The 27304-nt window shown below is 36.5% G+C and overlaps 1 protein-coding gene across 6 annotated transcripts in view; it reads right to left on the minus strand.

The window, feature by feature from the left end:
* Positions 1-12923: 12923 nt before the first annotated feature.
* Positions 12924-27304, minus strand: part of LOC107045088 (zinc finger CCCH domain-containing protein 10) — a 103080-nt gene continuing 88699 nt past the window's right edge. For all 6 annotated transcript variants that reach the window (XM_029126590.1, XM_015267220.2, XM_015267222.2 and 3 more), the window contains 3 exons: positions 16366-16964; positions 14630-14915; positions 12924-13808 (listed from right to left, as the gene is read on the minus strand). In XM_029126590.1, coding sequence (XP_028982423.1) covers positions 13338-13808; positions 14630-14915; positions 16366-16871 — 1263 coding nt within the window. In that variant the 5' untranslated portion in view covers positions 16872-16964 and the 3' untranslated portion in view covers positions 12924-13337. The remainder of the gene's footprint in view (positions 13809-14629; positions 14916-16365; positions 16965-27304) is intronic.

Genomic DNA, 27304 nt, shown 5'->3' on the forward strand with positions numbered 1-27304 from the left:
CCGTGACTTTCGTCGCAATATTAATTTTTTTATTGCAGAGATTAAGGGATGAAACGGGGGTTGATGGATGGGGAATTTAATTCTCCATTGAACAGTCTTTGTTTCATCCCTTAATATTAATTAGTCGGCGAATAAATCAACTGAAAAACATAAAGTAAACATTGAGTACAAGGAGGACAAAAATCCCCCTCCGAACCTGTCCCTGTTTCAGCAGGACTGCTACTGCCGAGTTACTCACGCACCCGACTCACATTTACCGACAATTCGACCGGGACGCCGCCTTTCCCGTGGGGTGCCAACTAACATTTTTGGAGTCAGTCAAACCCCCCATCCGGGCCTCTACTCAGGTCTATCCTCTTTGGCGCCAACCGTGCGATAAACGAAGGCTGGCGGCCGAGCGCGAGTGATCGCGGGCAAATAGAAATATTTACCTAGCGAATTGGTTAGAAACTTCTATTGGACATCTATTGAACTCTTAATTAGTTTTTGGCCGATTCTATTGAGATGTTTAACAAAAAATATTCAATAGAAAAAGTCAATAGAATTCGATTTGTTTTCTATATAACTTATTGTATTGAGAAATTTTTTATAGAATTTCCTCTTTTCAAATTTTCTAATTTTTTTTGTTTGATTTTCTTGATGAGAACAAAAGGAAAATGGTAGAAAATTTGAGCCAAGGACATTGTATAGAAAATATCTGAAGAGAATAAGTTACATAGGAAAATCGAATTGCACTGACTTGTTCTATTGAATATATTCTATTGGACATTTTACTAGTATCGGCCAAAAACTAGTAGAAAATTCAAAACAAACTGCAATAGAAATCCCTAACGAATTCATAAGATTTTTCTATTAAATTTTTTCATATGCGGTTCTTGCAAATTCTTAGGTTTTCGAGAAAATTCCAAGAAAATCTTCCGGATTTCGAGAAAATTATAGGAATGACTCTGGCGAACCAAGTTGATAGTTGGGCTTTCAATAATTTCCAGTGTTTGAGAGAAAATTGAGAGTTAGTTGAAGATTGGAGCACCGAGGACTACAATGCATTTTATGCTAGCCCCTCTCAATATTATCAACTTTTTTGAAAATTGAGAATTGGATTTGTAATTCTTGGTAATCTCTTTATTTGCAATCAATTTTTTCGGAATTAAAAATTAATCCCAGGACAATTTTAATATATGTTTTTTTCAAAGATAATTTGAAATTAAATTTCTAGTGAACGGAAATTTTTAAAATTAACTAGGAACAGGAGCCGAAAAAAAGCGAAAAATGTGAAAATCGACTCCTGGCCATCCATTGCAGCCTAGAAAGATCAATATAAAGGTTGAACGTGAGTCAACTTTGGGCAAACTCTGCATTGACTTTGGTCAACTTTGGGTCAACTTTAGCTTGGCCTTGGGTTAACCTTGGCTTGACTTAGTGTTTCCCGATCTAGTATCGATACTTACTTGTATCGATATTTTTTGTTCCAATATTCGATATTTTGTATCGATATTTGCGCATCGCGATATTGGGTGTATCGATATTTCTGGGTTGGGATCGCTATTTTCTCAGGGACAAGTAATGAGAAAAAAAATTAATCTAAAAAATATTCATAACGGATTTAAAGACCAAGGAGGTCACAAGAATAAGATGATTCATCGGGGTCAAAATATCAGAAGGGACAAAAGGATTACAAGAGGATGGTCAAATTTCAAGAGGGTCAAACATCACGATGGTCGAACGTCACGAAGGTCACAAGGGGATGATCAAATTTCACGAAGGTCAAAAGTCACAAGGGTCACATTGAGACGATCAAGTTTCACACGGATCAAAAGTCACAAGAGTCACAAGGGGATGATCAAGTTTCACAAGGGTCAAACGTGACGAGCGAGACAAGGGGACAATCAAATTTCCCGAGTGTCAAACAGCACGAGAGTCACAGGGGGATGGTCAAATTTCACGAGAGTCAAACGTCACGAGGGTCATAAGGGAATGCCTAAATTTCACGAAAGTCAAAGGTCATGGGGGTCACAAGGGGATGATCAAATTTCACAAGGGTTAAAAGTCACAAGGGTCACACGGAGACAAGGTTCGCAAGTGTCAACCGTGACGAGCGAGACAAGGGGACGATCAAATTTCACAAGGGTCAAACAGCACGAGGGTCACAAGGGGATGGTCAAATTTCACAGGGGTCAAACGTAACGAGGGTCACCGTGAGATGGTCAAATTCCACGAGGGGCAAATTTTCACGAGGGCCACAAGGAGACGGTCAAATGTCACGGCAGTTAACCGACACAAGGGGACGGTCAATTTTCACAAGGATCAAACTGGGAGGGTCACAAGGGGACGATCAAATTTACGAGTCAGTACGAAAGTCACAGGGAGATCGCCAATTTTTGAACTTTTCAGGGCCCGAAATGATTCTGTGAAAAATTCAATAAACTTGAATAATGAACACCATTATCCTTCCTACAAAGGGTTGGAGATTGTTTCATGTGATTCTTAAAGATCGTTGAAGCATCGTATTTCCTTGTGACTCTTGTGATCCTTAGCTCCTCGCTCCTTTGACGTTGGACCTTCGTGGAAAATGACCATTGGAACATTCAAACTTTATAACATTTCATTATTCCTTTGTGACTCTCGTGACATTTGACCCTCGTGAAATTTGACCATCCCCGTATGACTCTTGTGTCGGTTGACTCTCGTGAAATTTGACCGTCTCCTCGCGACCCTCTTGCTGTCTGACCCTCGTGAAATTTGACTATCTTCTTGTGACCCTTGTGTCGGGTCACTCTCGTGGAATTTGATCGTCTCTTTGTGATCCTCGTACCGTTTCCATCCCGTGAAATTTGACCATTCCCGTGAGACCCTCGTGACGTTTGACACTTGTGAAATTCGACCACACTCTTGTGACCCTTATGACGTTTGACTCTTGTGAAGTTCGACCATCCCCGTGTGACTCTCGTGCTGCTTGACTCTCGTGAAATTTGACCATCTCCTTTTGAATCGTGCCATTTCACTTTTGTGAAATTTGACCATCCCCTTGTGATCGTCGTAAAATTTGACCATTCCCATATGACCCTCGTGTCGGTTGACTGATGAAATTTAATCATCTCCCTTGTGGCTTTCGTAGAGTTTGACCCTCGTGAAATTTGATCATTCCCTAGTGACTCTCATGACGTTCCACCGTCGAATGAAGAAAATAATAATTCTGTGCAAAACGTAATGTGAATGACATTGAATATTCATAACTTATCTCAATTTTCCCTTACGTAATTTAATTGACAAATTTGATGATTGAAAGTGGCGCAATCTATAGAATGGTCTGTAGCAAATTGTAAACAATACTGGGATATCCTCACGTGAATGAATCTGAATGTTTAAGGTCTTTTAACGCGACATTCTTCAACTTCAATTTTTTTCTATTTGCCAGTGTCATCCACAATTTTTAAAAAGATCGATATTACGAGCATCGATATTTTCCAAGGCGATACTTTGTGGTATCAATACCAAGCAATCTGCTTCGATACGATACTGAGTATCGATATTTTTTTGGGTATCAGGAAACACTAGCTTGACCACGAGTCAACCTTGGCTTGACCACGGGTCCACCTTGGCTTGACCATGGGTCAACCTTGGCTTGACCATGGGTCAACCGTGACCTGCCCATGGGTCAAGCTTGGCTTAACCATGGGTCAACCGTGACCTGCCCATGGGTCAAGCTTGGCATGACCGTGGATCAGCCTTGGCTTGACCATGGGTCGCCCTTGGCTTGACCATGGGTCGACCTTGGCTTAACCATGGCTCAACCTTGGTTTGACAACGGGTCAAATTTGGGATGACTATGGGTCAACCTTGGGTTAACTATGGGTCAACCTTGGCTTGATCGCGGGACCTGTTGATTAAATCCTGATTTCACCTTGACGAAACCTTGGTTAAACCCTGATTAAGCCGCGATTAAACTCATTAAACCTCGATTAAATGCTTTTTAGGCTATAATTTCAAAGCAAATGATTCGATCGCCGCTATCTTCGAACTCGACCGATATAACATATATATCCAAAAGAATATTTTAAGCCATAATTGAAAAGATTTCGACGATTATTTTTCCAACCCAAATATCGGGCAATATATTGGCCCATTCGCTATCACGTGGTACACGCTACAGGGTTTTCAACTGATAATTTTTTGATAATTTTCTCTGGTAGTTGCTATATAAAAAACAAAACTTCATGCAGTCGAATTAACTCCTCGTCAAATTGATAGATTGAATTCAATTGTGATAATCCGAGGATTTTTATTCGAAATGAGTAGATTCGGAGTTCATTCCCTGAAAACCATTGATGAAAAAGTAAAGGGGAATATTCCCGTCAATACGGAGAAAAAGAAGAAGACAATTTGGAATCAATTTACTAGTTTTTGTGATGAGAGAAAGGTTGTGTTGAGAGAATTTCAAGACAATAGAGAATAAAAAATGCAACTGTCAACTATAAAAAAAATCGAGAATAGATTCAGAGCTAGTTAGGATCAAAATTCCAAAATCAAATGTTCAATTCTGGAAAAAGTTGATTGAAATTGAAAAAATCACTAAAAATAACAAACCAAAAAAATCCAATCCTTAAATCCAATTGTTTGTTTTAACCCGTCACTAGGCGCGCTATGAGCGATGCCATCAACAATTTTCACTCCATAGGAAATATACCCTAAAAGCGCAAATTTTTTGCTGAATTTTTTTTTATGCCTCAAGTAACTCTTCTAGTTAACTCTCGTGGTGATAAAAGTCGTCTATTGATCAGGATTGAGTAGAAAATAGTATATTTCGATACAAGTGCGACGGGGTGGCAACGAGTGTGAAGTTGGCGGCCCGAGGCGAAGCCGAGGGCTGCCAATCACACGAGTTAAAACACCCCGTCGCACGTGTATCCGAAATATATTTTTTGATAGTGATGTTACGTTCAGCAAGTGCCGAACTGTGCCATTTTTCGTTTACTAGTAAACAAAAAGTCTTTTCGTTTACATGTTTCGACTTTTCGTTTACTAGTAAACGAAAAGGCACTTTTCGACACGGGCTGAACGTAGCAGCAGTGACAAAATAGTATATTTCGTAACGAGTGCAAAAAAGTGTTTTTTGGGGAGTGGGAGGTTTATATTACGAGCCGAAGGCGAGTGATATAATCCCACGAGCTAAAAAACATTTTTTCACGAGTTACGAACAATATTTTTCATCACAATGTGGCGGAAATTGGACTTTTAGGCACGCGGAGCGTGACGAAAAGTTCACTTTTCGTCACAGCGTGATGAAAATAATATTTTTTTCAGCACGGTCGAAATTTTCCACGTGTTATGGGTATGGGGCTCGTGCCGCAGAACGCCGAACAGCACCACCTATGGCGCTATTTGGCTCTATTATTACGAGAAGCCGATGAGCGATTCCCTCATCGCGCTTTTCAAGAACGGTGGTGGAACCGCGCGCTTATTGACTGTTTAAAAAAAAGTCGATAGTAAAGAGATCGGTTTGCATAAAATGTATTTTTGGCCTCGTCACTCCGACTCTCAAGTGACTCTCAATTTTCTCTCAAACACAGCTATCAACTATCAACAGACCACCTATCAACTTGGTCCGCCAAGGATATCCCTATAATTTTCTCGAAAACCGGAGAATTTTCCTAGAATTTTCTCGAAAAACTAAGTATTTTCTAGAACGTTCTCAAACACCTTAGAATTTCCTCGATTTTTTTTTTTTGAAAATTCGAGATATTGTTACAGGGGAGGGTAGGGCAATATTTTCACCAGATTTCAATAATGAGTTGAATTTGATCAAATCTACGCTTCCGACTTCATTTGAAGGTCATAAAAACCAACCCATTCTCACGAAACTGCGTTGTAATAAGAAAAAAACAGGGTAAAATGGACACCTCGACAGAAAAGTAGCCATCTTACAAAAATTTACTTCGAAAATGAACAGAAGGTCCGATGTGTAGAGCGTGCAATTGATCATTGAAAAAAAATTAATAATTTCAAAGTTATTTCAAGAGTAAAACAGGAAATTCAAAGCTACTTTATATTTCAAACTTCAATATTAAATTTAATAGAGTCGAAGTTTGTTTGTTAATATCTTTCCCAATTCTAATTTTTCTTTATACAAAGATACCGACACGATTCTGTTGGAAAATGTCCTTTAAAAATTTTCTTTATTTTGGAATAGGACCAAATTTTTCGGATGTCTATTTTACCCCACTCTTGAATAATTTCTAAGTTGTGGACTTTGCCAAGATGCAATTTTTAAAAATCAATTATTGAAAATGTTTTGAGTGTTCATTTTTGTCCCGTCCATACAGATTTATCAGGTGTCCATAATGCCCAATGAAACAATTTTCAAAATTTTGAATTTTGAAAAAAAAAATTTTTTCGCAAATTTTTGAGTGTCCATTTTCTTTCAGTTGTCCATATTACCCAACCCCCCTCTAATTTTTTCAAAAACCGGAGAGTTTTCCTAGAATTTTCTCAAAAACCTAAGAATTATCTAGAACTGTCTCGAAAACCCAAGTTTTTTCTGGAATTTTCTAGAAAACTGAAGAATTTCTTCGAACGTGCTCGGACACCCTAGAATTTCCTCGAATTTTGTTTGAAAACTCTAAATATCCTTGTAATTTTTTCGAAAACTGGAGAATTTTTAGGAATTTTCTCGAAAACCGGAGAATTTTCTCGAAAATCGGAAATAATTCTCGAAAACTTCATAGGAAACATGAGAAGATCTACCGGAAAAAATGAACACGAACAGAATAAGAAACAAAAACTGTGGGGCCCCTTCCAAGCCCCACTTTTATATGTCACCCTGGTTTCCTGCCATTCCCGCAGTTACCGACATAGCTATGGTCGGGATAAANACTTGAATGCCAAGGGTGAAATCAACAAAATTAATCTCCTGTTTTTCCAAGTCATTTTTTGTTTTTCGAGGTTATGTTTAATGAAACCAAGGCTTAGGTATATCCCAAAATCAACGAATTTTAAATTTTATCTGTAAAATAAAAACGTCGAAATACTTTTTATTTACAGATTTTCAATGGTCCAATTTCTTCATCGAATTGGCTAGGAACAGTTCGAAAATAAAGCATGGATAATCAGCGTCTTTCGAACAATATTCTACAAGTAATTGCTTTTTTTCGATATTCTTAGGAATGAATAATGGAAATGGCTCAAACTTCCAGAAGAATATTTTTAGGCATCCAATTAAATTGTGGTGAAATCCTGAAAGGGGAAAAATTCGTTACAATTCAGAAACGATCATTTTTAGAGTGACAAATATATTATTATTGAATTAGTTAAATAAACAGGTAGAGTGACAGAAGCCATTTGATAGATTACATACGACTGTTACTCTCCATGTATATTTCCCCTATTTTCATTTCTACCAAATTTCATTGGTAGTAGGCTTCCGAATGGATCCCAATGTATGTTTTGAAAAAATGAAGGCATACGGATTCCCTTTTTTTGAAAATATTAAGGCCAATCGCACTCATTTTCTCCTATTTCTATAAAATAAATTTGCAATTTCATGTAACAATATTCATGTTATATGGCTACCTCAATAATATAGATGCGTTATTTTTTTTTCTCAAAAATTTTGGGTGAATTATTTCATCTCAAGAACTATCAAATGCATAGACCTAAAATTTGATATAGGAATGTTCCTTGACAGTCCTAACTAGAAACCAAAGTTATAAAATGTTTCCCTGACTTTTACCCATGTCATAGTGCGCAAAAGTGAACTCCGAGCAAAAAATACAAAAACTCCGATATCTTGAAAAATTTCAATGGGATGGTACCCATATTTCATTGGATCTAGATAAATGGCATGAAAACGCACATTTGGAAAAAAAAATGAAATCGGACAGATAGTTTTTTTGTCGTTCCAGCCGTAAGGCAGAGATTGACGGACGCGGAGCGAAGCGGAGCCAAAAATATTGTTCGTCATACGGCCAAAAAAAACTTTTCTGACGAATATGATTGCAGCCCTCGCCTTCGGCTCGTGCTGCACACCTCATATTCGCCAGAAAAGTTTTTTTCGGCCTAATGACGAAATATACTATTGAGATATTGACCACAAGATTTCGTTCATTCAGCATCCCAAACTTTTTTACCATGAAACCTAAAGTCATACTAAGTTTCAAGTTTCTATCTCAATTATTTTTCAAGTTTTCGTGTGAACATGCAATTTCAAGGAAAAAATGAAAAAATGAGAATAAAACTACATTGCTCAGGGAGTAATGGTCTTTTTTCAATCCAAGTAGATAGGTATCATCGTGAAGAGTATTTTGAAAAAAGAATCCAATCGGTCCAGGTGATATCGGCAAAAAACTATTTTCGAAGAATCGCTATATCTCAGGAACCGCTCAACCGATCGAGCTGAAATTTAGCATAAATTTGAGTCTCAGTAGTACCAATTAGCAGCCAGAATTTCAGCATGTTTGCCTCAATAATTCTCGAGTTATGGGGATACTTCTGGACATACGAACACACATGTGCACACATATACCTACTCATATGCAGACATTTTTTAAAAACATCATTTCTTCACGTTTCATGACATTTTTAGGTATTTCCACCCAAAATTCAGAAATCTAAAAATCATGATTGCAAAGCTTTCATTCGGAAGCAAAAAAAGTGGTCTTCGAAAATCGCAATTTTCCGACCATACTCAGAACAGTCGACTTTCTATTTTTTTTTAAAGATTTAAAAAATGTTCCTTAAGAATTATTATGAGTAAGTAGTAATTATAGTGTTGGAAAAAATTTTAAATGTCATGAACAGTACAGTAGTAATTTTTAGGCGAGAGACATTTACTTCAGTTTGAGAGGAAAAAGTGAAATTTCAAATTTTACTGTAAATTTAATGAAATTCAACACTTTTAACCAGTATGTGAAGCGGAGAACTTTTCAAGTTACTTGAATTCTCATTTAAACGATGAATATTCTGTACCAAATCACTCTGTATTTTCGATTGATAAACATGCAAATTATAATTACCCAAATCATTTAGGCCACAGGAAAATAGAATGATTCAACTTCCTCAATGGTGTGTTTGCTGGGGTTTCCTTCAAAGTTAATTAGAATCAATAGTGAGAATTATGAGAGATTCTGACCTTTTTTACCTTAAGTATAGAAGAATCTGAATGCAACATAGTGAAAATGATAATCGATTGTTTCACTTTGAACAAATAGTAACAATATTTAAATTAAAAATTTCTGATATGATTAAACAAAAAAAGCTTTGACTCAATATTCCATAACTGCAAATAATAAAAATGATAGAGCAGCAGTCAAACAATCATTTAAAATTTTAATTGTTAATTTGGTGCTGAAAACATTAGGTGATGATATTCTAAGCGTGGAATTATATTGATGATGTGAACAACGGATTAATTAAATTAACGAGTGAACTAATTATAAAAATTTACAAGAGTGTTTACCAGAAATCTACTCTCTGGCTTACATTCGAGATGAAACTGGATTATAATTATGTTCGAACTTTTATGCAGTTTACTCATAGCAATTAGCACACGAGCAAGTCATTTATTGCAATACGAAAAATTAACAAAATTTAAAGCTAATAAATTGGGACATATTATTTCCATCAGTTGCGTTGCTTTTTGTAATTAGAATGATTATGAACAATGAATTGAGAAAAGTAATATTGAATCTGACAGGAAAAAGGGCATAATGAAAGGGGCATCAACACCCCGGCCGCTTGCGGCTAGTGACTTTAAAACGCCAAAAAAGATCAAAATTGCACTTTGTACTCCCTTCCGCAACCTTGATTGCAGATTTTTTGTCTCCTTACCCAAGGTGACCCTTTTTAAAAAGCATACAAAAAAGTCAAAGGAGGGCTCCGATCCGTTCCATCCAAAAATAATTTTTGAAAAATTTTTTTTTCGACAATTTTTCAATTTTTTAATTTTTTGATTTCAAAATTAATCATTCACGGGTAAGCATGAAATAAAAAATGAAAATTCAATAATTTTGAAGTTAGATGATGCAAAAATTGAAAAATTGAGGAAAAAAAAATTTTCAACAATCATTTTTTAATAGAACAGATCGGAGTCCCACTTTGATTTTTTAGTATGTTCTGTAAAAAGGGTCACTTTGGGTAAGGAGAAAAGAAATCTGCAATCAAGGTTGCGGAAGGGAGTACAAAGCGCGATTTTGATCTTTCTTTGCGTTTTTAATGGTCATGGCATTTCTGATGGTTTGAGCGAATTCAAACCATGCTCAATCGAAAGAACGGAAAATTTCCGTCGGAAATATATATCAAAAATTGTAAAAAAAATTACCTCTGGTGACATAAGAAATTTCGCCAAAAACTCAAAAAACAAAAAAATTGACGTAGCGAGTGTAACAAAACTGGAAAAATTCATTTTTTTAAACATTCCCTTCCTATAAATAATTAATTGAAATTGTTTAAACTTTCGGACACCTTATTTTTTTAGGCATGGAATCGATTTCTGGTAAAATTCTGAATATGAATAAATTTGTTACGATTCCGAACAAATGATTTTTATCGTGAAAAATTGATTGTTTATCACTTATTTTTTTAAAATGCTCATAATTTTCAAAAATTTCAATATTTCAATTGTTTTATGAATTCCTTCAAAATTAAATTTTCTAATTTTTTTTCAGACCTTCACATTTTAAATAATAATATCATTACAAAATATCCGGAAACTTAGGGTCAAATGGAGCTAAAATGAAAGCTCTGATATTCGACGACAAAAGTAGAAAAGCATTTCACTGAATAAAAAATAGCCAAAGCACTTGGACATCCTTAAGTTGACTTGTCCTTCACCTGAGTTTGTGAGGAATATTTCAGAATCTAAGGGAAATAGCCAAATTTTTGTAATAACCTTTTTTATAACTCGAATGACAATTGTGGTACGAGGAGCATTTTGAAGCCACATATCTGGAAAACTATGTTTTACCTCGACGTATGGGGCAAAATGGGTTGTACCCAAAATTTTCGTTACGTTTTAGGTATCCCTTAATCTATACAGACTCGCTCAACGACTATCCTTATCAACCGAGGACTTCCAAATTCCACGTGGGTTCGACGTTTCATCCTGGCTTATGGGGATATACACCACTGTTTGACCCTCAGAAACATTTGACCCTTCATCTTTTTTTGACTAATAAAGTTAAAAAAAAAGTTGTCCAAATTGTGCTCGAAATTCGCTTTTACTACCGTTCCACTTTGCCCCGCCGTTCCACTTTGCCCCACCCCGTTCCACTTTGTCCCGGTCTCCCCTAAGAAAACCATATTAAAAGCCTCAACGAAATTAAAATTTTGAAGGTACCAAACCATAGCAATACTTGGCGAATTCGCTCCCATGAAAAATCGTTAGTAAAATAATTAATATTTGAGTGTAGATTCAGGTCATTTCTTCGCAGTAATTCATTGTATATTGATTTTTTAAACAAGTCAACTCATAAAAATACAGGAAAATCAGGATTGATTGTCAAAATCAAAATGAAAATTAATGAAAAATGTTGATGACATGTCAGTCAATAACAGTCATCAAATAGGAAAAAGGAAGTCAAAAATTATTAAAATAAAAATTTTAAAAACAGAGAATCCATTCGGAAGCATATTGCTAATTTTTTAGCAACAATAACTATACTCATTTACTGAAAAATGCAATTGTCCACTTGTTTTATGTTTACCTCGTGTGTTGCGGGGTAATTTGATCGCTCTGAAACCGGATCAGATATCGATGACAAAATCTCCTAAGTTTATTGAGTAAAAAGAGAAAATAAATTTTCAAAAAATCATAACTCCTCCAGTTTTGAATGTTTTTCAATGATTTTTTTTTCAAAATGTTCGTCTGGTGACCAATTTTTAGGAAAAGAATCGACAAGGAGATCTCCATCCCTCACTTTTTCATTTTAGGGGAATTAATTCACATTTTCCTCAGATTTTCAGCAATATGCTTATTTCACCCATTAAAATGCAGTCAACCACTGCGAAGAAATAACTTTAATTGATGCCAAAATCTTCGTCATCTTACTGATGATTTTTGGTGAAAATTTCAGATTTTTAAAAAATGTGGTTTTTGAATTTTGTAGAGTAGGAGATACTTGTAATTGAAAAAAAAACACGTTTTGATGCATAAAATCCGTAAAAAATAATGGAATACCACGAGTGACGGCTCATTTTGAAGGTTTTTCCAGGTACATTTTATGTGCAGAACGGCAATTTGATATCTTCAAACCCGAATTAGATATTGATGAAAACTTGAAAAAAAATCACCAAAAATATGCATCTGAAAAAAACAAAAACAAAAAAACGAAAAATTTTCAAAAAATCATAACTTCCTTAATTCGCGATCGCAACGTAGATATGGGAGCCACCAAGTGGTCTCTAAACTAACTACTCTTGGGGGGCAATCAATGAGATCCCTCGGAGGGAACCAATGATGGAGCTCAACAAATGAGATCAAAGAGAACCCAGTGATCTCATTAATAGCCCGCCAAGAGTAGTTAGTGGAGACCACTTTATGGCTCCCACATCTACGTCGATCGCGGATTTTCAATATTTTTTTTCAAAATGTTCGTTTTGAGACCAACTTTCAGGAAAAAAAATTGGCGAGAAAATCCGGGACATCGACTTTTTCGGCCTTGCGTTTTGACGTGGATCTGCTCATCAGTGTGGTCTATATTTCATATGAATGCGTACGATGAAGTCGACTTATTGCATGGCGTCAAAGGAAGATTATTATTTCTGTACAAAAAACAATTTTTTAGAGAACATCTCTAGGGCATTCAGCTCCTAGAATCGAATCAGGTATTGGGGCATTGAATTTGATAAGAATTTAATGAATAAACAGTTCATTCTTGTGAAAATTAAATGAGGAACTATCTCATCCTCATTCAGAAAAAAAGGACAGTAAATTCCTTTATCATAGTGTATTTGCCATTTGACCTTCAGATAAAAGTTTTATCATCTCGAATGTTTCTTCTACTTACGTGAATCACGTAAAGATACGTTGATGACAAGAGAAAGAAAGTTATAATAATTTTCTCACCCTCAAAAATGCGGAGGTAATCTTAGAAAGACTATTTAAAAATCAATTTCTATTTTCAATATGTTTTTCATCACTCTCTGCAAAAAGAAAACATTTTCTCCCAGAAAATTATGAACAATCAGATTAAATACTTAAAAGGAGTTTTCACCCACTTGTCACAAGATTATTTTCGGATTTGTATAAAAAATAGTATTTCAGGTGCCTCAATAATTCTTAGCAGTGCTTTTTATGAAAATACGTGATCCGTACCAATTCATCTCATCATATTTGACATTTTGTTTCATTGTAAAACAGGCCGAAGCTCTTGGGTCATAATAGGATAGGAAACGAGAGGTGCAGTGGCACCAGATATAGAGAGTGGTAAACTCGCAGGTTGCTGAGAGTTTGGTTGCTGTTGATTGGCAGACTGTGGTCCAGACCCACTCATTGTTATCGTTTGCTGAGCCATTGTAACGATTGGCGGTGGTATCGAGACAGGCGCCATTGATACAGCAGCAATTGAAACTGGAGTGACTGTTGCTATGCTAACTGGAACAGTGGCAACACTCGCTGTCACTGTTCTCAGAGTACCCGCTGCAACTGCTGCATTTACCATTTGCTGAGGTGTTGGTGCTTGCGATGGAGGTACTGTGTTCGTTATCGTTACTGCTGGTACTGTTACAGCTGTCACATTTGCGGTCCGTTTTCCCGACATTCGAAGTTGGGCATTTTGATCAAGAAGGAATTCATTTGTTGCTGTTAAATCGCTCACCTGTAATTTGTTTTTTAAATAATAAGAAAATTTCAAATTTTTGTATATATGTATATTCACATAAAAGATTATGTATAGTCAGATAATAGTCATAACATTTCACACATTTTAAGCCCAAAAACGTGAATATCTCGGAAATTAGATTAGACAAAGTGAGGTGTTTTCATATGATCGTACACATATTTTGACCAACAATTTTTTTCTACGGTCTTCGAGTCCTTTTTCGAGTCCCATTCAGCACTCTGTCCAACCCTATGCATGCGACTGTGGATTTTACACTGTACGGGATTTGCTCTCAGATAGAACATAGGAGTAGCATAGGAAACCCCAGTACAGGCGGTTACTCTATTAGCAATCCCCCGCTTACCGGAACCTCACGTTGAAAAAATTGATTCCACTTGGGATCGAACTCGTAACCTTTCGCACACTTGACTTGCGTCTAGCGGTGTTAGACTCTGGCCCACTCGGCCACCGCCGTCGATTTGACCAACAATTGACAATTGAAAAGTCGGCGGAATAATTTTAAAACATTTGCCATGATGAATGTGGGAGATTTGTCAAGATTCCAAAATATTTCACTTAACAACACTCTACATCTTAGGGGAATAAATCTTTTTCCATTAGAACAAATAGAAGCAGTACCTAAAGACAATAGAGAGAATTTGATTTTTAATTAGAAATAATGGCGTTTTAAAATTTTCATCTCAATACCTTTGCCAATTGCATACTTCGCTTGTTTCATACTTATGACAATGCTTGCTACATTGATAATTATAGGTGAGTACGCGTAAATGAATTGTCAGTCGCAATGTTTTGTTTACCTGTTTCTTTAACTCGTCAATTTTTTTGCGTAACAATGAATTTTCGTCTTCGAGAACAATAGCCCTGGCTTCATTCCTCGCAATAACAGGATAATAGTATCCAGGTGTAACCTGCTGTGTAGTATGCTGTCCAAGTAATGGTGAAGCTTCAAAATGAACAACAGTTTCACTGGAGACTAGTCTCCTCTTTGGCTCGAGTGGACCCATGTAATCGCCAGATTGTAGTGATGCATTATACCCATTACTTTGAACCATCGTATGCTGATCCTCCATTTGCCAGTGATACCTGAAAATAAACGTAATTTTATTTTAGATTAATTACAGTCAGGGTTGTGCATGGACATCGAAAAAGGAACGTGCTCAGTGCAATATTATGCAATAGATTGTCTATTCGTAGGCAGATAGAACGAATACTCGCATGTTTATGCAAACAATTACTGGGAGTCTGGAGAGAATTAATGAGGAGCGTTAATTAGAATTACTCCTTATTAACTCGCGAATTAGACTCCAGTATTTTCACATCGAACTTTTTCTGCTGTCATTGCCATTTTACAAAAACCAAAAGTTTCTTTCATTTGCATGACCTACACGGTGAGAAAAATATTAGAATTCTAATAGTGAAATTCTGAGAGAAATGCTAATATTGCCCCATATTTACAAAATATTGCAAGGCGTAAGAAATATCACATAGCACATGAAAATTTGATACGCTAATACAAAAAATGCCGTTACCGATACTTTAAAAAAATTTTTAAAAATAGGAGAGCCTCAAAAGTTTCTATTCAAGGGAAAATTTTCTAATGATATAATTTTTTCGAACAAAAAAAAAGTTTTTCCTCAATTTCTTGGTGCCTGGAATGTAGGGAAGGGGATGATACTAATACTTATGCAGTTAGAATGTTTAAGTAAATGTTAGTAAATTAAGGAGGTTCCAAAGTTACCCTGAGGGGTACGAATTAGTGATGAAGCAATTTTTTGAAACAAAGAAAAATTGCTTCCCCCCATTTTCTGGAGCTAGGGAATCGGGAGAGGGGGGTTGGGACCAATACGGATACAGCTAAAATTTTCAAGCAACTTTTAAAATATTGGGGAATTTGAAAATAACCCTGAGTGGTAGGAATTAACGATGAAATTAGAAAAGAAATATTGTTTTCCTCAATATTGTGGTCCTTGGGGCGCGGAGGAGGAGGGGTAGGTGATACCAATATTCATACAGTTAGAAATTTTAAAGTTGAAAAAATTGAGGAGGTTCGAAAGTTACCCTGAAGGCTACGAATTAACGATGACCCAAACTTTTGATACAAAAAAATGTTCTTGCGAACATCGACGAGCTCCTACGACGGCTCCCCACCCTGACCAACGTAGTGATGGACGAGCATACAAATAATTCTGGAGCAGTACAGCAAAAATTCAGTATTGGCATAGTAAAATTTCTTTAGCCGTCTGATATTAAATGTAGGGGCACTATCAATTTTTCTGAGAATCAATGAGGAACTACAAGGACCTACAAATTTTCATGTGCCGCCGGAGAATTTTTCTCCTGCCATAGCAGAACTTTTCTGATGGTTTCTTTCGAAAATGCATGGGGGCATACGAATAATTCTCACGCGAATTCAGAATTTTGCCGGTGCTCCCCTAGAATAACTCCAGTCGAAGTCAGTTGTGCCCCGTTTCTAGTGTTCAGCACATGAATTTCTCTCGTTTTTTCTCCGTGTAATACTGCAAATGATACTCACTTCCTGTCCTCCTCGAATTGCCTATTATCGCCACCACCATTGATATTGTAATTATGCTGAGGCCTCGGTTGATTCATATGCTGCTGTGTAATATGATTGTGCTGAGGTTCCTCTTTCTTATGGTGTCGAAATTTGCAATTCACCCTCTGGCAACTTCCCTTTACGAAGTCCTTGCATACTGGTAACTCAGCCTTATCGGAGTTATTTTTTAAACGAACTACAATGTGAGGCGGCAGTTCCCCTGTTGCTCGGAAATGCTTCTCTTCACCTTCAGTGCAGTGAATGAATTTGCAGCCAAGCCAATTACATATTCCATTTTGAAAATCATGACAAAATGTATATTCCTCAATTACACTATTTTCGGAACGTTCGTGCAAATATTTACAACGTTTTCCACGATGACAAACATTTCGAAGGAAATCTCGACAAATGCGTTTTGGTGATGAGTCTCCATTCAATGAACCACCTACCATTTTATTACTACCCTCTTCTGCCTTTCTCTTCATCAGTGTAGCATTCCGGGGTACTTTTGTTTTCAGAATTGGAATGGCTAAGATTTAATCCATTTCCCCATGAGAACACAGCCGATGGATTTAAGTCTGAAACCAAAATAAAAACAGTAAATCCAATGTACTGAAAGTTGTTGATGAGATGACAGTCTTAGGCAGTATTGAATTCGTGGAATGAATGAGAATTGCAACCAGGTAAGCAACAAAATATGGTTGTGTAAGATGACGAACATGTGGAATGAAACTCGTATTGAGTGACGAGGTGTCAAGGACAATTAAGTATGTACGTAGATAGCAGTGTGAGATAAGTCTTTATTCAGATGATAAATAAAATTGGAATTAAATTTTAATAATGCTGCTCTTCATGGAATGTTTGAGTTTTTTTTCTCCTCTTGAGAGGGATATAACCAAAGAGGAGTAAGAAGACGATGCTGATCTTTTTTTCACACGACTACCAGGTACTCATTACATTTCATTGGAAAAAGGGAAAGAGAGATAATGAACGCGGATAATGAATTCAATGTGCATAACAAAACCATCGGTCAAGACCCGATTTCGCACTCATTGAATCTCTCGCTGTGAAAACGTAAAATCACATTTTTTTGATTTAGCAATAGGACATCCAAAGAACCTATTTTGGCGGAAAAGATTTGTTCGTACACAGAGAAAAAAAATCATGAAATTGATCAATTCATCATGGTTAAATTTATCCTTCGAAAAATGATAAACTCAAGCATCATATCGAATTATTTTTATAGAAAAAATTCTAGAAATGATCCGTATTATTATTATTTTCATCTGAAATTCTTCCGATAAATTCCATGTTTCTTTTTACTAGATTCTAGAAACTTCGATTCTAAACTTGCATTTTTTGAAATATTTTTCTTTCTAAGGAGAATTCGCGTGAGTTGTGCGAAAAGGTCGTATAAACTTTTTTTTTTGGTTTTCCCGAAAATTTGGGTGAAAAGGTCGTATAAACACTTTCCCTGGGGCAGCCCCCTGTTACACAGTGTTTTCAGTGTCCCTCATATTGAAGCCATTACAGATGGCGCGGAGAGTCATCTGACGGCTCCCCACTTTTCATAATTATCCCCCACTCTTTGACGGTTTTCGCGCTTTCGGAACCGTGAAGAAATGGAATTTGTTGGGATTAGACTGATAACCTGATGTGCAATTAGCGACTGCACAAGTAGGCATAATTATGTCAGTTTAATCTCACTTTCAAACCATACAATACGAGTTATTCCGGCGTTTCCTTTAAAACAGAGCAGAGAAATGGCGGCAGTTGGGAGAATGGAGGGGGTCAGTCAGGTGTAATCCAGCGCCGCGTTGTGGCCGTCAGAAACAGCCTCGATAATGCGGACACGCGTATTGTATAGGGGCATTGGATTTAGTGTCAGGGGGCTGCCCTGGGGATATGAAATCTCCACGTTTCAGATGATTCTGAGTCATCTGCGCCTAACTTTTTGAGACAAATTTTTTGCTCTGCCTAGAGTAAATTCGAAGATTGTCCAAATTTGGGCCAAAAGATTGTATAATCACTTCCTGAGAGAGTACAAAATCTCCAAGTTTCAGATGAGTCTGACTCATTTTTATTATTTTTTTTTATGCTTATTTTATATCGCTTCGAGTCTGATGAGACTATATGGCGATTGATCAAGACTTTAAAAATGGTTAGATCTCACCATTCTACCCGGCCAGGAATCGAACCTGGAACCTATCCGTTGTGAGGCAACGGCCTTAACCACTACGCCAGGCCACCGGGCAGGACTCATTTTTATGTAACTTTTTGAGACAATTTTTTTTGGTTTACTCACAGGGAATTGAGAATTTTTTTTACGAAACTAAAAGGGTGTATTCCCGTTTTTTGAGGGATTAATAAATATTCATGCTTAGATGATTCTGAATTTTTTTGAGAGCAGTTTTTGAGTTAATCTGGAATGAATGATTAACACAAAATTGTATTGTGAATGATTTCGCCAATAATTGATCCGGTTTCGTTCCTTGAAAATTTTAATTTTGTAGAGACTTTCCCGATGGTTTTTTCTACTATCAAAAGAGCTTTGAAAAACTCCCCATTCNGAAAAGGTCGTATAAACTTTTTTTTTTGGTTTTCCCGAAAATTTGGGTGAAAAGGTCGTATAAACACTTTCCCTGGGGCAGCCCCCTGTTACACAGTGTTTTCAGTGTCCCTCATATTGAAGCCATTACAGATGGCGCGGAGAGTCATCTGACGGCTCCCCACTTTTCATAATTATCCCCCACTCTTTGACGGTTTTCGCGCTTTCGGAACCGTGAAGAAATGGAATTTGTTGGGATTAGACTGATAACCTGATGTGCAATTAGCGACTGCACAAGTAGGCATAATTATGTCAGTTTAATCTCACTTTCAAACCATACAATACGAGTTATTCCGGCGTTTCCTTTAAAACAGAGCAGAGAAATGGCGGCAGTTGGGAGAATGGAGGGGGTCAGTCAGGTGTAATCCAGCGCCGCGTTGTGGCCGTCAGAAACAGCCTCGATAATGCGGACACGCGTATTGTATAGAGGCATTGGATTTAGTGTCAGGGGGCTGCCCTGGGGATATGAAATCTCCACGTTTCAGATGATTCTGAGTCATCTGCGCCTAACTTTTTGAGACAAATTTTTTGCTCTGCCTAGAGTAAATTCGAAGATTGTCCAAATTTGGGCCAAAAGATTGTATAATCACTTCCTGAGAGAGTACAAAATCTCCAAGTTTCAGATGAGTCTGACTCATTTTTATTATTTTTTTTTATGCTTATTTTATATCGCTTCGAGTCTGATGAGACTATATGGCGATTGATCAAGACTTTAAAAATGGTTAGATCTCACCATTCTACCCGGCCAGGAATCGAACCTGGAACCTATCCGTTGTGAGGCAACGGCCTTAACCACTACGCCAGGCCACCGGGCAGGACTCATTTTTATGTAACTTTTTGAGACAATTTTTTTTGGTTTACTCACAGGGAATTGAGAATTTTTTTTACGAAACTAAAAGGGTGTATTCCCGTTTTTTGAGGGATTAATAAATATTCATGCTTAGATGATTCTGAATTTTTTTGAGAGCAGTTTTTGAGTTAATCTGGAATGAATGATTAACACAAAATTGTATTGTGAATGATTTCGCCAATAATTGATCCGGTTTCGTTCCTTGAAAATTTTAATTTTGTAGAGACTTTCCCGATGGTTTTTTCTACTATCAAAAGAGCTTTGAAAAACTCCCCATTCTCGTCGGAAAAGTCAATTTCTTTGATTTTCGACTTTTTGTCGTCTTTTTGTTGAAATTCTGGGTGTCAGAAGAAATGATAAGACAATTTTTGAGTCTTAAATATGTATCATTGGCGAAAATTTCCCGTTCTTTCGATTAAGCATGGTTTAAAGTTGTTCACAGCACCACCTTTCCCCATCTGGATTGCAGATTTTTCATTTTTTTTGTGGAACTGACTTTTTGACTATCAGAGAGCGAGCTAAATTTTTGCTGAAGAATTTCTATATTAAAGTATTGACCAACAATCAACTTCAGTTTCATAATGTTCTTAATCAGTTTATAAGGAACAGTCCTCTAATAAAAAAACGTCAAAATAGACTATTGGTCCAATGTGCCAGAGAGATAAAACCCTTCATAGATCAAATAGATTGTAAAACACATTTCAACATTTATGGCCACAGTTACAAGGATGTTTTCACTGAGAGTTTGATTCTGGGGTTGAGAAGAACATGAAAGAAGTTGGGAATCCCAGAATTCTTGATGAAATGATAAGAGAAAAAGAAGGGGAAATATATGAAATTTGTACGGATGGAAGTAAAGTCATGGGTGCCAACTGTGTTGGTGCTGCGTGTTATTGTTCAACCATCGTAGTACTAAGAGTATAAATGCTAGATCATCAGTATACACTGCAGAATGTCTGGCGCTCAATGAAGCTATGGATCTTGCTGTGCAGAATATTCATAAAGACATATATATTTTCACTGATAGTCTAAGTGCCCTTCAAGCTCTCCATCACCCTCAGCTGAAGATTAAAGATAATGATTATCTGTTAAAAATTCGAAAGAAATATAATGACTACAAGACCATTGCATCGTCATCAAGAGAACTAAAATTCTTCTGGGTACCTTCGCACGTTGGCATCCCAGGGAACGAAGAAGCTAATAGATTGGCTAAAACAGCGACGGAATCAATACGAGCAGAAATTTGCAGCATCCCCTTCACTGACTTTCAAGAAGAGCTCAAAAGATCATCAAAAAAAAACCTTGAAACAAGTGAGAGAACAAGGAGCCGCAAAGGGCCTGGTTTCATAATTATGAAAAACTTCGACGAGACACAATAGTATGGGTAAACAGAGTAAGAGCTAATCATTACAGTCTGAGATCGTCTCTAGCCAGAATTGGGATGGTGGAAGATTCTGAATGTGAATGTGGGTATCCAGAGCAGGACGTCGACCATATTGCTTGGCAGTGCCCCAGGTTCGATGAACAGAGGACAAAAATGATAGATAAAATTAAGAAATATTGTAAATTCCCTACTATGATGAGTCATATTGTTTACATCTTGAATCCTATCGTCATTAATTCTATTGATAAATTCTTTAAAGAATGTAATTTGAAAATTTAAGTAGTTTTGATATGTGAAATAATGTATTTTTGTATGCAATATATATATATATAATTTTTTTTTCCTGTATATATATGTAACACTTTGCCTTTTGGCTCAGGCTAATAAACCTTCTATGAGGTTTCTAATTGCTGAATAAAAAAAAAACTGACTTTTTGTTTCGGAAAGTATTTAAAAATTAAGGTGGGATTCCACTCTATTCTATCTAAACATTATTTCTGCTGTTTTTCCTTTTTTTGATTTTTTTCATTAATTAAAAATGTTTTTTGTTTTCCATCGAAAACTGTTTTTTTTGCGAAGAAATAGAAAAAAGAAAATTTTACTGGAAAAGTATGTATAAGATCCCTGGGCTCGAATTTTTAAAAAGTCTCCTAATCGTTTTCAAGCAGACCAAAAACTATGTTCCGACAAATTAGGTTCAAATGACCCAGACATATCTGAAACGTGGAAATTTATTATTCCCTAGGAAAGTGTTTATACGACTTTTTTATCCGTATTTTCAAAAAATGGACAAATTCCCCATAAAAAGAATGAAAAAAAGTGTCTTGAAAAATTGGGCTCAGATGACTCAGAATCATCAAAAACGTGGTGATTTCATATTCCCTGGGAAAGTGTTCATACCACCTTTTGGCCCAAATTTTCAGTGAAAAAAAAATTACGGGTAAAAAAATAAAAAAATTTGTCTCGTAAAATTGAGCTCAGATGACTCAGCATAATCTAAAACGTGGAGATTTCGTATTCCCTGGGAAAGTGTTTATACGACCTTTTGGCGCAAATTTTCGGGAAAACGAAAAAAAATGTTTATACGACCTTTTGGCAGAACTCACGCGAATTGTCCACTTTAGGGGATAGTGAATCTGCACGTTTCAGATGATGCTGAATCGTCTCAGCCCAACCTTTTATAACACAAATTTTTTCCCATTTTTTCAAAGGTTCAATTCAAAATTTCCAAAATGCCTTTCATTTTGAAAATCTGCTAATGAGGGGAACTTAATCCCCCAATTCGATAGATTTCAGAATATTTTTGCCTTGAAACCATCATTTTTTGGTTGATTAATTTCATTTATTTATTTTCTGAAATTAATTTTTTTTTCTAGATTTTAGCCGGATGCAAGTTCTAAACTGCAGATTCTAGAATCTAGAAAAAAAATCTTGAATTTACTTTTTCTTTTCTCTGTGTATCATAATTGAGAAACTTTCTTAGTCGCTTTATAATCTGCCCAGAATTTTGGTTGTGCCTCAAGTGAATTATTTTCCACTGCTATTTTATTTCATGCTGACGAGGTAGAATAAGAATGCCGCACGAACATGAATGGTTGGAATCATTAAACGTCATAATTTTTTCCGATGATGGAGATCCAACCGGGGACCTTACAATTACTAATCCTATGCCCTAACTACTAGAATACATCACGCTATGATTATCATGTGGGCTGTTTTGCCTATATGATTTGTTGACTTCGAAATTATTCATGATCTCGCGGATTTGCGCATATATTCTAAGAGGCAAAATTTATTTAGTTAAAATACTATCCATTTCATTATCTGAGCCCGCCTCCAGATTTTGGAGTTCGATTTATTAGATCAAAACTTGGTCAGGTTCTCATCAGAAATCACCTGATCAGTCGAATCTCATAAAAACTGGATCAAGTTCTGATCGTTCTTCATATGGACCTGAAGCAATTTTCACTCAGGTTGGGGGACTTTCTTCCTCTATTTCACTTCGAAAGTGACAGATTGAGATTAGGCTATGCGATTTTTTATTTTCATTTGGATGGAATTTTCTTTCTAGTTTTTCTACCTGTGGACCAAGTATTGATGATGATCATTCTTTCGATACTGACTATGTCCTCTTTATGTATTTTTTACACGAAAAACCTCACTATCATGTGTTCTACTGTCCCGAGTGGAAATTGCTTCAGGCCCACCTGAAGCACGATCAGAACTTGATGAGGTTTTTGTAAGGTTTGACTGATCCAGTGATTCCTGATGAGAACCTGACCCAGTTCTGATCCAGCAGATCGGATCCGAAGAACTACAGGCGGCTTCAAATCGAATTCTGATCAGGTAGACATGATCAGATGATACCTGATGAGAACCTGACCAAGTTCTGATTCAGCAGATTGGACCCGAAAAACTACAGGCGGGTTCACATCGAGTTCTGATCAGGTAGACATGATCAGATGATACCTGATGAGAACCTGACCAAGTTCTGATTCAGCAGATTGGACCCGAAAAACTACAGGCGGGTTCACATCGAGTTCTGATCAGGTAGACATGATCAGATGATACCTGATGAGAACCTGACCAAGTTCTGATTCAGCAGATTGGACCCGAAAAACTACAGGCGGGTTCACATCGAGTTCTGATCAGGTAGACATGATCAGATGATACCTGATGAGAACCTGACCAAGTTCTGATTCAGCAGATTGGACCCGAAAAACTACAGGCGGGTTCACATCGAGTTCTGATCAGGTAGACATGATCAGATGATGCCTGATGAGAACCTGACCAAGTTTTGAACCAGTAGATCGGATCCGAAAAACTGCAGGATGATTCAGCTCTGATCAGGTAGGCACGATCATCAAGGTCTGATCAGGTAGGCACGATCTCACCCTGAGGTCGGCTGCCTGACCCCAATTTGATCAAATTCGGATTTGATGTCTTTGATCGGCATTTGAACGGGGTCCATTGAAGAGAAAATGATCAGATTCAGATCCGGTCCACCTGACATTAATTTTACTAAGTTTGTCGGATAATTTAATTCATTATTATTTCACTATTCACATTAAGTTTTATCAACCATAATCGATAATTATTTTCAATCTTTAAAAAGGATCATTATACTATAATTGAAATAAATTAAATTAAGTTAATTTAATGAATTTAATTTAATTAATCAATTTAATTAACAGCCAGCCCTTCTCAAATGTATAGAAGGGAGGGATGATGATCCCGTAAATACGTATTAGAGGAGCATCAAACTTACACGTAAATGATCTTGAGAAAAAAAATCACCAAATGTCTATTTATTCATTAGTGTTATTGTTATTATCATTATTATTATTCATTAATAAAATAAGGCCCGGTTGTACCACCCCCTGTTAAAGTTACCAGCCAGTAAACTTCTGGTAAATCTTCGATAAATTTTATTCGGATGTTACTGGAGGTTTATCGAGAGTCTACTTAACAGAGATTTATCCCCCCGGTAAATGTTTGTTAAGTAATCCTCAATTAGTTTGCAATGATTTTACTTTTTAAACTTTGAAAGGTTTGAGTTTGATTTTTCATTTTAAACTTTTAGGAAACATTTTAAAAATCTGAAAAAAATTGAAAAGTCTGCTTTTGGAACAGAATTGATAAAATAATTAAATAATTGCAATATTTGAAAATTAGGGGAGAGTGGGGCGAAGTGAAACGACCCGGCAAAGTAAAACGAGGGGTAGAATGAAACGCGGAGGAAAGTGAAACGGTAGCGAATTTCATTCTTAAGGGTCAAAGAGTTTTGAGGGTCAAATGAGAGTGATCAGGAGGATCGAAAGTTCTTAAAGATCAAGTGGGAGAGACAAGTACAGTAATCAGAAGAGTCGAATAGAAGAAAAAGGGGCAGAGATCACTCTACCTGTTTCTGCCATAAGACCCTGAGAAAGTTGCAGCCATCTGATTCCTTCCACTGTTCCTCAAAACTGTTCGACCCTTCGTTATTTTTTTTTTTGGTAAGGCGATAGAGGGGTAAAAGGGACCGTGTGGGTAAAATGGACCACAAACTGTTTTTTATTTAAGGGGAGGTTACTATGAGTTTTAAAAGTCACGGAATATTGCAGTGAGATTTATCGTACATTGAAGATCGATTATATATCTTGAAAAACGAAGAATCAGTGCAAAAAAAGATTGTTTATTGTATGTTTGCCCCCCAGGCGCTTGAAATCTAAAAAAATAATCCAGTGTACTCAATTTCAGAGCTACGAGGGTCTTTTTTTTCTCAAATTTTTTTCAAATATGTGTAGAACAATAATTACGAGGTACTTGTTTCAAATTCAACTCCTAAGGGGTCAATTCCGTGACTTTTTAAATTTAAAAAATCAATATTCCTGAAAAATAACCAGGAAAATAATCCTGAAAATAATTACAGTATTTTGGATTTGAGGAAAAAATTTAGAAGTATTCATTCTCCGGGCTGTTTTACTTGAATATTGCAATTTTTTATTCGGAAAAGAACGAAATTGGTTTTTTAGAAAGTGGTTATTTTCGAATTTCGAAAAAGTATCTCGTAATTGTTATTCTACAGATCTTTTGAAAATTTTTGAAAACTAGATTTTGAGATTTTCAATTATCAAGTTTGTCTATTGAAGTAGCTCCACCCTCACGATAAATTTGAAAATCATTAAAAACTACAAGGAATTCCCAGGAAATTCGATTCGATTCGGAAGCGTATTTTTTTCTCAATTTAATGGCCGTTTGGATTTTTTAGTGAAAAAATGGTGGAAAATCAGGATTTAAACCAGTGCAGGGCTGTTAGTAATTGTTGGATTTTTGGGGATTTCCCCAAGTACAAAATTCACTCTTTCTCTCCTAGTTTTCATATCTTTCGTTTCTGGAAAGACGTTTTATGGTTTTATTGCAGTAGGGCCGGGGAATAAGAAAAGGGAAATGTCCATGCCGAAACTGGTAGTTTACGGACAAGCTTATGTTTATTACTGCCTATCCCTCAGCAACATTTGGCGACCAGAAGTGGTCAAGGGAGAAGGAAAAACCCCTTTTAGGGGGGGTGGAAATGTTGTTGCCCCAAAGGTCCTAAAATAAGGCCCAAGTAGTTTAGTTGTCAGTTAGTCTCTCTTGAGTACCCGTAGAGCAACGTACCTCCTGGTTAAAGTAGAGTCAGAAATTATTCATGAGAATAAAGGATATAAGTGAAAATACAAATAGAAGTGTTCATTATTTTTGATCCCATAATCCAATAGTAATCATAGGGTCCCCGGTTCGATCCCCAGCATCGGTAAAAAAATAATAAGCTTTTTCAGAGGTTATAACAGTAAAGATTCATTAAGAGAGGCGGCCTACGGTGAAATAATTGAATTATGTTTTGTTTTGGATTAATTATCATTGATAATTGTTATTGATACTGACAGATAGGTCATCCGTTTTCATACAGTTGACTTGATCAAGTTCGGATCCATTCGTCCTGATCAAATCCGGATTGGTTAGAGGCGTAACATGTCTGATCAAGACCGGATCCGTCAACTTGATCAATACCTGATCAGTGGTCAGGTCTAACCTGATCCAAACTTGATTAAGACCTGGCCGGAATTTCTACTCGGGGTTATCCGGAATATAACAAACAACTCACAGCGAATATTTTCATGAACGCAGGGCATGCGCGCTAGTGCCAAAGTGTTAGAGTTTACACTTGTTAATTGACTCATACATTAATTTGTTCATAATATTTTCTGTTTGATAAACAAAAATGAAATGAGTTGAAAATGTTATTAAATGTGTTTGGGATAAGGAACGGTTCCAGGTTTTTTGTTGTTCCAAAAAACAATTAATATATATATATATATATAAAGAACGTGAAATCATTCAATAAGGTGGTGAATACAAAAATTCACAACTATTTCATTCATCCCTCCCCCCCATTTCATATTGCCCGGCCATTTCATTTTGCCCCGGTCTGCCCTATATGGTTGAAATTGATCTTTCATTCACTCGAATAGTCACAATAGATAATAGATGAGAAAAAAAAAATACACTGAATTATTTGTTCTTCGCCATGTTTGTGGAATGAGGCAATAGTCAC

The sequence above is a fragment of the Diachasma alloeum genome, unplaced genomic scaffold (assembly GCF_001412515.2).
Source record: "Diachasma alloeum isolate Michigan unplaced genomic scaffold, Dall2.0 Dall_scaffold_00873, whole genome shotgun sequence".
NCBI lineage: Eukaryota > Metazoa > Arthropoda > Insecta > Hymenoptera > Braconidae > Diachasma > Diachasma alloeum.